At 37.3% G+C, this 13,282-nt stretch overlaps 1 protein-coding gene across 1 annotated transcript in view; it reads left to right on the forward strand.

Moving 5' to 3' along the window:
- obsl1a (obscurin like cytoskeletal adaptor 1a) overlaps window positions 1-13,282 on the forward strand; it is a 101,044-nt gene that overhangs the window by 43,798 nt on the left and 43,964 nt on the right. Inside the window, exons 10-12 of the mRNA XM_073870892.1 lie at window positions 11,426-11,701; window positions 11,997-12,272; window positions 12,358-12,633. Of these exons, the coding sequence (XP_073726993.1) occupies window positions 11,426-11,701; window positions 11,997-12,272; window positions 12,358-12,633 (828 nt within the window). The remainder of the gene's footprint in view (window positions 1-11,425; window positions 11,702-11,996; window positions 12,273-12,357; window positions 12,634-13,282) is intronic.

Below are 13,282 nucleotides of genomic sequence, written 5' to 3' on the forward strand. Positions count from 1 at the left end.
GTCTATTTCGCATGAACTTCTGGTAATGCAATATAATATACAATCTGAGGACCAGGGCCGGAGTGGGACTCATTTTCAGCCCTGGAGTTTCATGCCTTAGACCGGCCCACTTTAGTTCACGACTGACTATTAAAATAATATCTTTAAACCCTCAGTAGTATAAGTCTGCAGTAGTGCACTGTTCTCTGCAGCCTTGCAATTCACTGTATTTTTCAAATATATAATTTCATATTCCGTGCAAATGCAGTAAACAATTATAATTTTTGCCATAATTATGCAGCCCTACCATAATACCATAATATTACTAAAGTAAACTTATTCAAAAACTAAAGGAAACAAATGTGTTTGTATTTTCCTCTATATTTCTATTTCTAAAAAATGGTGAGTCTTGAGATTAACTGTTGGGTTGATAACGTTTGGAAACCCCTGATATACAATACACAAGCAAGATTTATCAAGTAGGCCTATGCATTGGAAACAAATGGAAATAATCTGTATCTTTTTTTTAGTACTTAGATCATGTCTATTGCTAAATAACGTAGGCCTACATTGTGTTAAAAAAAAGAAAACATCATGGATATACTTTTGAAACTAATGAGTTTTGCATCAAATAGATTTTTGTTCCTCTTGCAATAAACAATGAATAATGACTATTCATAGAGAATTCATCTATGACTTGGATAAAAAAAATACGTTTAGAGGCCAGCCCGTGTGTATTAAGACGCGCTCAAGTTTATTTAAAATATAATAGACGCGCGGCCGGCAAGCGCCCTCAAAAGACGCGCTCAAGTTTATTTAAAATATAGACGCGCGGCCGGCAAGCGCACTCAAAAGACGCGCTCAAGTTTATTAAAAATATAATAGACGAGCGGACGGCCAGCGCACTCATAAGACGCGCTCAAGTTTATTTTAAATATAGACGCGCGGCCGGCAAGCGCAATCAATATAGACGCGTCTGAAACAAAACTCGTGTTCAAGTAAGTTAAGCGCTTTGAAAACCAGAAGACAGCGGCACGTCCTGCGTTTCCCATGCGTTTTAGATGTCAATGAATCCTAATGCAAGAATTCTTCCAATAAGTGGTCGGGACTCGGGACACAATCAACTTGTGCATAAAGCGGCGGGGACATCTCTCACCCGCAAATACGCGTCATCCCGGTGGCATTACAACACCGGCCCTCGTGGCCAAAAAAAAACAGACCGGCCCACCGGGAATCCTCCCGGTTCTCCCTATGGCCAATCCGGGCCTGCTGAGGACTATTTACATTGTAACATGTAAGGGTATATCAGATTACACTCCGATATTTACGTTCCGTTAAACACATGAACCCGCCTTCAAAGTTTGTATTTAAAATATAAATAGATAATCCAAAAACAGCACCGTCGAAAACGTGAAGTCCTTAAGAGATGTTACCAATCGCTCGCTCGTTCCTCCATCAGCCAATGACTTCATGGAAAATATTGATAGACAAAACATGTAGCCAATTATATAAAGAATACAAAGATCTCTGTGTAACTTCTGTGTGTTTGGACAAATGCGTCAGCCGCGTCACTGACTTTATGGGGCGCCGCAGTCGGATGACGTCAAAGTACCGCGAGAGCGAGTCGAAATTAAACTACTCCGTAAGATTTCTTGAAGAGCTCTCGCGGTACTTTGACGTCATCCGACTGCGGCGCCCCATAAAGTCAGTGACACGGCTGACGTACGATGCGGTTGACTGTTATTTGTTCCGCCCCAGCTTCTTTTATATTTCTTTTGTTTTGTGCGCCCGAGCTTCATTTACAGTCTGGGGAGACGCACGCTATAAGTTTGAAAAAAATAAATAAAACTAAGCAAACATGTAAGGGACAGAGCAGCCACGTCACTACAGTCACGTGACTTCACGCTCGAGCCGGAAGAGAAGACAATGCTGAATAAAGTCGTAATTCTTGCTATTTTTGGACCAAACTGTATTTTCGATGCTTCCACGCAATTTTACTGACCCACTGATGTCACATGGACTACTTTGATGATGTTTTTATTACCTTTCTGGACATGGAAACCGTACATAGATATTCAATGGAGGAGACAGAAAGCTCTCGGACTATCTAATGTTAAAAAATCTTAAACTGTGTTCCAAAGATGAACGGAGGTCTTCCGAGTTTAGAACGACATAAGGGTAAGTCATTAATGACATTATTTTCAGTTTTGGGCGAACTATCCTTATTCAGTAGTCACGCTGTTCCCTTTGGGGGCGGAGGCGAAAACACAAGCTTATCCAGTATGTAAATATACATACAGACAATGACGCCCCCTGCTGCACGCTAGAATCTCCGGAAAAACAAGCCTATTTTAACAGCAAAATGTACGCTTTTTAATATACATAAACTGCTATCTCAAACATGGAGAGGCTTCTTCGTGATCTCAACTAACAGATTCTGCAATAAAACGAAAATCACAAATTTTGAAAAAAAAAACTTTGTTTCTCATTTTCTCGAAACTTGTGCTGCCGACTTGTGTCCCTGGTTTCCGTGACGGGTCACATATATGTGCATATTAGCTGCATATCGGTTTCATATATGTGCATATATATGTGCATATATGCTGTATATGTGCTGCACATATGTGCATATTAGCTGCATATATGTTTCATATATGCGCATATATATTTTTATTTATGTGCATATATGCTGTATATATGCAGCATATATGTGCATATAAGCTGCATATAGGTTTCATATATGCACATATATCCACATATAGGTTCTTTCCATGTGGGTGATTGGTTGTTGTAAAAATCAGGGGTGTAGCCTAATATACATACAGTGGGTGATTGGTCAACATGTCTAAGTTAGGAGTTGTCTCCCAACATTAGGTTAAGTTTACTTATTTATTGTCACAGATTAACATTGAATCCTGTCGTCATATTAATAAACCCAAATGTAGCACTTGCATTAAAACACTTCATATAACACCAAACAAGACCAGTTTCAGATACTTTGTGTATACAGAATGTAGCATTTCATATACAGTTTGCTTGAGAACATGAGGAGAGGGGGACGAGAAAGTGTGGTAGGGTGTCCCACACCATGGGGTAACTGTCTTGGGGGGTAGATGTGAATTCTTTGAGAAAGGTTTCAGATGATAATTCAACAGGAATTAGGAAGCGATTCCCTGTGGATTCAGCAATTTGCTGCTGGCTTCAGGAAATACCTTTTGTCAGGGTTGGCACCACCTTACATTAATTTTCAGTTATCATTTTCAGTTTTATTTATTATTCAGCTCAATTCAAACTTATTTCTGTAGCTTTTTTACAATCTTGCATTGTTGCAAGGCAACAATATAGTAAATACATATTAGTACAGGCAGTACAGATATAAGGAAAACATGTAAAACAAGGAAATTATAAAATATATAGAATGCACAGTATTATTGTTGCGGTTGTGTAGAGACAGGCAAGGATGATGATGATGTAAATAAACTTACTTTTACTAAAAAACTTAAACAAAAGAACATAAACAGAAGAATACTATAACCAACAAAACACTAGAATTAAACATACAGTAAGTAACAATCGAGTTGACATAAATTCTGGACTGGCAAAGGAACTGAACACAGGCAGTGGAAGTGGAAGAGGAGCTGACATAGTACCACTCACATCTACCACTTGTTCCCTATCCCCCAAATAAGACTGGATCCAACGTAGAGCTGCAGAATTAAAACCCAAGACTCTAAGTTTGCCTAAAAGAATACAGTTCACAGTATCGAACAATTTTTGAAGATTCAGCATGACCATGCCATAATATTTCCCTTCATCCACTTGATTCTTAATGTAATCTGTTAAGTAAAGAAGGCAAGTGTCTGTACCCTTACGAAAGGAAAATATATTTACCAATATATTACTTGAAATATATTGTAATATATTGCAATATATTATTTTACTTTCCATTTTCCAATATATTATACATTGGCAATACAAGGAATAATATATTGATGGTACATATATTCTATATATGTGTAATATATTGCAGTATACTGCAAAATATACAAATTATTGCCACTTTCAATATATTGTACATGGATATAATATATGTGTTTATATATAAAAAAATATATGAAATATTATATTTATAAATATCTGCAATATTGTATTTTGATTTATATGCGAAAATGTATTAACAATATATGTAGAGATATAGTTTCACATATATGTTTACTATATGGTAGAATATATTTCAAATATATGTAAAATTATATGGAAATATACATGAAATATATGTAGATATGTGTTCGATATATTGTGGAATACATTTTAAATATATGTAAAATAATATGGGAAATATATGTGCATATATGGGAATATGTATTAAAAATATATGTACAGATATAGTGTCACATGTATGTTTACTATATGGTAGAATATATTTCAAAAATATGTACAACTATATGGAAATATATATGTAGATATGTGTTCGATATCTTGTGGAATACATTTTACATATATGTAAAACTAGATGGAAAATATGGAAATATGTGTGCATATATGGGAACATGTATTAACAATATATGTACAGATATAGTGTCACATGTATGTTTACTATATGGTAGAATATATTTCAAATATATGTACAACTATATGGAAATATATATGTAGATATGTGTTTGATATATTGTGGAACACATTTTGCATATATTTAAAATTAGATGGAAATATATGTACATATTTATTGTAAATGTATGCACAATGTGTGTACATATATGAGAACATGCACATACAATGTATGAATATATTTGGGATATATACAGTATATGTACATGAAACATCTAAAATATATAAATACTTAAATATGCAACCTGCAATATACAAACATTTACACCACATATTAACACAGACTGATGGGTAATCTATCAAAAGCCACCTTTATTTTCTTTTAATCAGGCACAGATACTAAACCCAATTTGAGGTACAGAGCTCTATAGGCCTATTAAAACCACAAGAGGTTTTGCATATGGTCAGTCAAAGGAAATGTGATTGGCTTTACATTACATTACATAAATGTGTTGCATTGCATTTACATAAATTACATTTTAAAAGAGTGCCATTAAACAAAAAATATACAAAATATAAATTGAAGCAACTTAAATTATTTCAAAATTTCAGCAGTGCCATTATACAATATAAAGACAATATCAATAAAGACAATATCAATAAACAAAATGCACAGACAATAATGAACAAATAAATAATAAACAAACTTTCAAGAAGTTTTGGGAACCGTGAAAAAGCAAAAAAAAAAAAAAACATTTGCCAAAAGAACAGTCCATTATCCTGGTTAGGAGTCCACCTTGGTTCTTCACTGATGTAAACCACTTACATACCCATGCTTTTGCTCTTCACCTGGTGTCTTAATGCCATTTGCTCGCAGATTCTACTGTTGGTAGATTTTCTGACATCAGCTTCCTTGGCCTTATGGGAAACTGTTTTAAAACAGCATCTGTGGAGCAGAACAACAAGTTGTTCACAAAAATCTCTCAGAGATGCAATAAAAACTGAAAAGCACCAGCTCTGAAAACTTATATACCTTTTAAAACTTGAAGTTTCCTTGGAGCCTGCTGACATCAGCCTTCTTCTTCTTCTTCTTCTTCTTGAGTTTTACTGGCAGTTGGCAAACAACTTTTAGTGGCATTACCGCCACCTACTGATTAGGAGTGTGCGTCAGGATCATAGGTCAGGACCTATCTATCAGCCTCCTTGTTGCTGGTGTCTGTTACGCATCCTGTCCTCTCTTCGCGCCTATATATATATAGTGCCCTTTTTGTTCTTGATTGCAATATATTTTGTATCATATATAAATGTATGTTTCATGCATATATTGCAATATATCAAAGCATATAAAGACAAACTATTACATGTAAAAAATATAGTGCCCTTTTTGTTCTTGAATGCAATATATTTTGTTTCATATATACATGTATGGTCTATGCATATATTGCAATATATCAAAGCATATAAAGACAAACTATTACATGTAAAAAATATAGTGCCCTTTTTGTTCTTGAATGCAATATATTTTGTCTCATATATACATGTATGGTCTATGCATATATTGCAATATATCAAAGCATATAAAGACAAACTATTACATGTAAAAAATATAGTGCCCTTTTTGTTCTTGATTGCAATATATATTGTATCATATATACATGTATGTTTCATGCATATATTTCAATATATTGGAAAATATAAATATTAAATCCCATATATGGGAATATGTTGCCTAATATATTACATGATATTTTCCAATATACTGCAATATATTTTTGTTTCGTAAGGGTAGAGTGAGATTTTCTAAATCCTGACTGAAATTCATACAGAAGGTTGTGTGATGATAAATAGCTATCTATTTGCATCCATTTTATGTTGTCTATCTAAAGTCATGGAAAGGGTTGTTCATGAGCAAAATTTGCTCATGAACAACCCTTTCCATGACTTTAGATAGACAACATAAAATGGATACAGATCGTTTCCATGATCTAATTTGCTTCCCTTTTTAAAGGAATTACTCTTACCCATTTGAACTCAAGTGGAAACTTACTAAATTCTATGGCAGGTTAGTTATATGCATTATGCATGGAGAAATAATTTCTGCAGCATCTCTTATAAATCTTGTGGGAATATTATCAAGACCTGTTGCTTTACTATGATTAAAAATTTTAAGCTTACTTAAATTTTTTCATTTGTTACTTTTACCAAAGAAAACATATCTGCTTGGACTCCCTTCTGCTGATAAAAAGCCTGCACATGACTTTCCCCATAGAGCCCTGATTGACCGGGCAACTTTTTCACAAGAGTGTTGGCTATAGTTTTATTTGCTACTTTTAATTTGTCAGTTATAACAGTGACTCCTAAATCCAAACTCAAGTTGAATGATTTTGTCTTCACTCTGTTGCTGTATCCTAACAATTTTAGTGCCTTCCATAACTTTCTAGGGTTGTTCCTATTCTCCGCTAGCCTAGAAATCTAGACGCACCCTAGCGGCCGCAAAATATATTTGCTGCCAGGGTTTAGTCTAGGCACTCACAATACACTTAACAGCTCCAAAAACCAAAATTTGGTCAGGCCAATCACATCGTGTGTAGCGTCTGTGGGGCGGGCTTAACATGATGACGACAGAGCTGCCTGCGACGGTTCCTACTTGAAAACAAAGAATGGCTGCTGCTGCTGGCGAACAGCTTTCTTTTGAAGCGGCTTTGGCCGCGACTCTGGAGGACTTAGACTTATGTTTTTCTTTGAGAGAAGAGCAAATAACCCTACTGAAGTCCTTTTTAAGCAAGAAAGATGTGTTTGGAGTTTTGCCGACTGGTTACGGTAAAAGTTTGATATACCAATTAGCTCCACTGGTGGGGAAACGCAGGGGACTCATACGTCACCTTCTTCGTTGCTCTGATTGGTCATAGCGCTATCCTATTGCGTGCAGAAGCATTTTGAGGGACAACCTTATATCCCGCCCCTTGCATTGAGCCGTTTGTGTGAAGAGTTGCCAGACCTTACATCTTGATGTAGGTCTGGCTAACCAGGCTAATTCTCCGCTATCTTGTCATTAAAAATTCCTGTCTTGGCTTTCTTAATCATTTGGTTCACCTCATTTCTTTGTTTATTATACTCATTAAACATCTGCTCATCTTTAGTCTTCCTAAATTAGTTAAAAAGATCATTTCTTATCTTTATAGCTTTCAATATGTCAGAATTCATCCAAGGACTTTAATTCTGACACATTTTTCTGGAGCAACTTTATCAACCGATTTCAAAAACAATGATTTAAAATTTAGCCAAGCTTTTTCCACCTCTTCGCATATGGAATAGCCCAATAAAAGTAGCAAATCACCTTATAGTATATTTTAGAGAACAAAAGTACCATCCAAACACAAATCCCTCAATCAACTTGCAGTTAGTGAAGGCAGAATCCGACATCACAGTTAAGTGTAGAGAAGGAGCTTGACTCAGGTACAAAGATGTCTATGACATAAATTTCTCATATCATTGAATAACATGGCCTTGCTCAGAAAATAGTTGCACTTTGTGCTGATAACACTTACACAAACTTTGGAGAATGCTGCAAATGCAGCTACTGTAGGAAGGGATATTCTGGGCATTGGCTGTAGTACACACATCATCCACAATACCCTGCAAACAAATATCTGCCACAGAAGTGGCTTTGCCATACCTGAATACCTGCTCTCACATCAACTGACGAAACCATGCTCTTTGATGAGTGGGCCCATGCTAAAAACATTGTCACTTGTCACATCACTGTGGAACAAAAAGAAGGTGGCTGTGTCTGATAGATGGACAAACATGTTTAGTGAGATGGGAAGCAAGTCACTCAACTTTGGAGTCTAATCTTTGATTGTGGAGTTTGTTTTGTTTTGCCTGCCTGGTACATCTGCACCAGTGGAGCATGTGTTCTTGTTAACTCTTTCCCTGCCAGCATTTTTCATGATTTTCACAAAAGTTCAATGCCTCCCAGAAAATGATCTTCTTTAAATATATAAACTAGAGCTCTCAACGGGCCTGAAAATTACAACCCGACCCGGCCAGTGGCTTTTAAAGCCCGGACCCGATATAACCCGACACATCAACGTGAATTATCTGTCCGAACCCGACCCGCGGCCCAACGCCGCCGACCTCCCCCTGCCTTTTTTTCCCTCATACATGTAGGCTATTATCATGACCAGCAGGCGGGAATTCAAATCAAGCTTTAATGTTCACGCCTTTTAACAATACAAACAACTGAAACATCAAACTTTAAATATAGGCTATATAAATATGCCTTAAATAAAAATCACACAATAATAAATAAAAAGAACTCAAACATGGACCCAGCCAGCGGCTTCTCCTCCTGTTGGCGTGCACGCAGTAATAGTTCAGAAGCCAGCAGCTCCGGACCGGTCTGGATCCGTTGCTGATCCGCCCCGGAGCTTATTGCTATCCGCCGCTCCTCTCTGTGATGCACGTTGCACGCAGCAGCCAAACCAGACTTTCTTTACGGTGAACAGCATTGATGATTCATATTTTTTTTTACGGAGAATAAAAGATTAAGCCCGAGGTCCGACCCGATCCGACTCATTTGCTTATATTTTTGACCCGAACCCGACCCGTTGAGAACTCTAATTTAAACATACAATATATTAAATGAAAGAACAGACCCTCTGCTTTAAAAAAAATGCTTCATCCTACCTTCATAAGTTCTCTTTTTATCACCTCTCAAATATGGGTGGGTTTCTTCAAAATCACCAAATTTTGAACAAAAATTTTGAGCTGAGATAATTCCATTTTTGTATTGGACTTTTGATAAAGATCAGATGCAGAGCCATCCTCAAAACTTAAATGGACATACAGATGTTTGCCCTAGGGCAGTAATTCTCAAAGTGTGGTCCGCGGACCACTAGTGGTCCGCCAAACCCTCCCAGTGGTCCGCCAAACCCTCCCAGTGGTCCGCCAAAAGATGACCTAAACTAGTCACTTATTTAAGTAGATTTTTAATGCACTTGCGAAACTGTGATATCAGTTATTGCCTTTCTTTTAATAACGTAAAAATGGATCGGTTGGCTAAACCAAAGAGGGTCAAAATTAAAAGAGAAAACAGCTAAAATCCACAGATCTATTAGTTTTGTAATGTACTAGTTTTTGTTTCATGTGTAAAATCCCTGTTATTTCAGTGATTTTGGACATTAAGGGGAACATTTTTTTCAGTATTTTATTGTTACCATAGTTACAACCATAGACTTCATATACCCACCACCTCAGTTTTAAACTAATGGCTTTTTGGAATGACATTAAGTGGGACCTAGGCTTTTTTCACATGTGCAGTTTGTTGTTCATATTAAGCTGCAACTCATTTCACATTTACTTTTTCAAATGAAATAAAATTCATATAATAATTTCTGAACATAGCATTGTATTTGTTTTTAAAAAATTAGTTTTTGACTTGAAACAGTTGCATATTAATCTTAAACTTAGCTTATCCTTCCTATTTTGTTGTTTTTTCGGGGAGTGTTAGAGTGGGATTCTGTTAGGTGGTCCTCAGATAAAAATTGGAAGATAAAGTGGTCCTTGGGCTGAAAAAGTTTGAGAAACACTGCCCTAGGGCGATACTTCCGGGTTTTATAAGTTGCGGAAGAGCCACCTGGTGGATAATAGCGGTATTGCGGATTCTAGTGGCGGGAACTCGTCAGTGGCGGGGAAAGAGTTAATGAATGCATCATGTACAGATGAAAAATCTCGACTGAGTGTAACAATAATGAAGGCAATGCTTTTTGTACTAATTAATTTCGGACTGGACTGCTTCGCATTTTATGATAAACTTTTGAAAGACAAGCGAACGCTGGCAAAAATTGGTTCCAGTGAAAATTAAAAAACGGCAGCAGTGAATGATGCTGTTCCAATTTTATGTAAGACTACTTTTTTACATAGCTAACAATATTATCAAGTGTAAATACTTGTGTGCAATGGGAGTTGTTGGTCCTGGCCTGAAACATAGGTATGCGCTCTATGTCTCATGTTTTCAGGTGTGTCCATGGCAATATTCCAACCTCTGCCTTTTCCTCTTGTGCCAGGTGTTAAACAATGCCTTCCATGTGAAATAAAGCTAAACCATTCACACGTTAAAACATGGAGCAATACCAAAACACATTCAACCTGGATTACTATACATTGCTTTCACTCATTTATGACATCATAAACTTGGATGGGCTGGCACAGCAAATTCTGCCACAGTCGTTGCCTTAGTTGCGTACATATGTGTGGGGAGCGCTAGCAAAAGAGCATCCAGATCCTTTGGGAGTAGAGGCGTGTTTGTTTTGGTGATTTGAAATATCAACAACATTTACCAGAAAATGCTTACCCCACCTTTAAATGTAATTTTATTGAAAATGATGTTAACAAACTATAAAATCCGAACACTAAACCAGTCTCCCGGCTGCAGGAAACCAAAACCAACAGCTGCAGGAAACCAAAATTTTGCAATCACTGCCCTACTGAAAAATCCAGCTTAGACCAGCATAAGCTGGTGAGCTGGTTTTAGCTGGTCTCCAGCTTGGTTTTAGCTGGTTTTGCTGGTGTAAGAAGCTGGTTTTGCTGGTGTATCAAGCTGGTTTAGCTGTGTTTTGGTGTATCAAGCTGGTTTAGCTGTGTTTTGGTCACTTTTTAAGCTGGCCTAGCTGGACTTAGCTGGTCAGGCTGGAAGACCAGCTGGCCCACCAGCATGACCAGCTTTGTCAGGCTGGAAGGACCAGTGTAAACCACCTTAAACCAGCTAAAACCAGCTACCAGCTTATGCTGGTCTCAGCTGGATTTTTCAGTAGGGTGTGTACACGATAGACTATAATCTAATATAAATATGGTTTTACATTAGTAACAAACATTATGTTACCTTTCTTAAATCCAGATGCTCCAGTACGCATTGTGTCCCCCAGTGAGTCAGAGGTAGAGGTGTGTATACTGAGCTCTGAAAGGCTGGTCCTCAGCTGTGAGATTTCCAAATCAGAAGCAGAAGTCTGCTGGTATCGTGATGGCATGGAGGTAGATGAGAATGAGAACTTGATACTGGTGGAAGATGGGATTAACCGCAGGCTGGAGATTCCATGTGCTACAATAGACGATTCTGCAGAATATGTATGTGAGACAGCAGATGACTGTGTCACATTTTGGGTGAAAATAGAAGGTAAATTTTGTGTGGTACTGTATGTACTTTACCTGAGTCAAAATTAACTTTTGTGGAAATGTTATCTAAGAATCAATACATTTCGTAATATTTGATTTTATCTAGTCTATATCTAGTTCTAAGCTGTTTAGAATAAAGCTAGTACCTGTTGCTGTCTGATGTCTTTTTTTTATATGTATACCATGTGCTTTAAAAACAATGAATGTGATTCAGTTATGACTGAAAAAAGGCTATGCAACACATATAATTTTGCAAAACATAGCATTTTATTGATGAGCTTCTTTGTTAATCGCAGAGCCCCCTGTACAGCTTTCCAGCTCCAAAGAGAGAGGCAGTGTTACAGAGAGTTTTGTTGGTGATCCTGTCGTCCTTGAGGTTGAGGTTTCCCGGAATAATGCAGAGGTTTGCTGGATGAAGGATGGTGTTAAGGTGGAGGAGAGCAGCAACATTACAATTACTGAGAATGACCTTGTTCGCAAACTAACCATCCATTCACCAACTCTAAAGGATTCTGGGATATATACATGCAATGCTATAGACGACACAATGGATTTCAAAGTAAAAATAATCGGTATGATTTTAAAGAACTCTTAAATTCATAATATGTATTTATCAGTTTTTATGATACTAACTTTATTCTGTTCTATCTCATCCAGAGTCACCTTTAAAAATTCTGAAGAAGGATGAAATTAAGACTGACCATAAGGTTCTGTTGTATGACGACGCTGTCCTGGAGTGTGAGCTGTCCAGGGCCAATGCTGTAGTCAGTTGGTATAAAAATGGCAGTCCTATTGAGGAGAATGAGCGTTTTTGTTTTGAAGAGGAAGGGGCCTTTAGAACCTTAGTCATTCTCTGTGCTGAGCTGCAGGACTCTGGGGAATATATCCTTGATGCTAAAGACGATAGGGTTTCATTTAATGTTACAGTACAAGGTAAGATTTTTGATGTGTTGATGTGAACCTGCACTGTAAAAAGTAATAAGTTGAGTTTACTTAGAGAACTTGTGGAAACTGATTACCTCTACATTTTCTTGTAAATTAAGCATTTTTGAGTTAGTAAAACTTAAAAAGTCTTTGTAGAGTTGACTTAAATTACATGAAAACTTAAGTTAAGGTAAATCAGTATGATAAGTTCAGCAAACTTACAGATTTAAAGGCACACCAGTGAACTTCTTGGCCACTAGGGGGCGCTAGACATGTATTTTTCACGTCTAGTGCGCCTAGAGGCCACAAGCGCCGCAGCACTGTCGCAAAGGAAAAGAAGACAACTCTTTAGGTCACACCCAGTTGCGGAGTGGCCATCGGGAGAGTCGGGACATTTCCCGGTGGGCCGGTAGTGTTTTGAGGCTGCGAGGGCTGGTCTGATAATAGTTATTATATATATACATTGCGAGTTATATAGCAACCCCGTCTGGCGGCCTGATGTGCGGCCGCTTCCCGCTGGTCAAACTGTGCAGCCTCTTTGCTCAATAGAATATTAAAGTGCCCAACCTAAAAAGCCGCAGAATGCCTGTTTATTAAAGTGCATGCGGTCTGATCAATCAAGCGGATAGACTACTTGATAGACTAGTAGTAAGTGTGG

This window comes from Misgurnus anguillicaudatus, chromosome 8 (genome assembly GCF_027580225.2).
Source record: "Misgurnus anguillicaudatus chromosome 8, ASM2758022v2, whole genome shotgun sequence".
Lineage (NCBI taxonomy): Eukaryota > Metazoa > Chordata > Actinopteri > Cypriniformes > Cobitidae > Misgurnus > Misgurnus anguillicaudatus.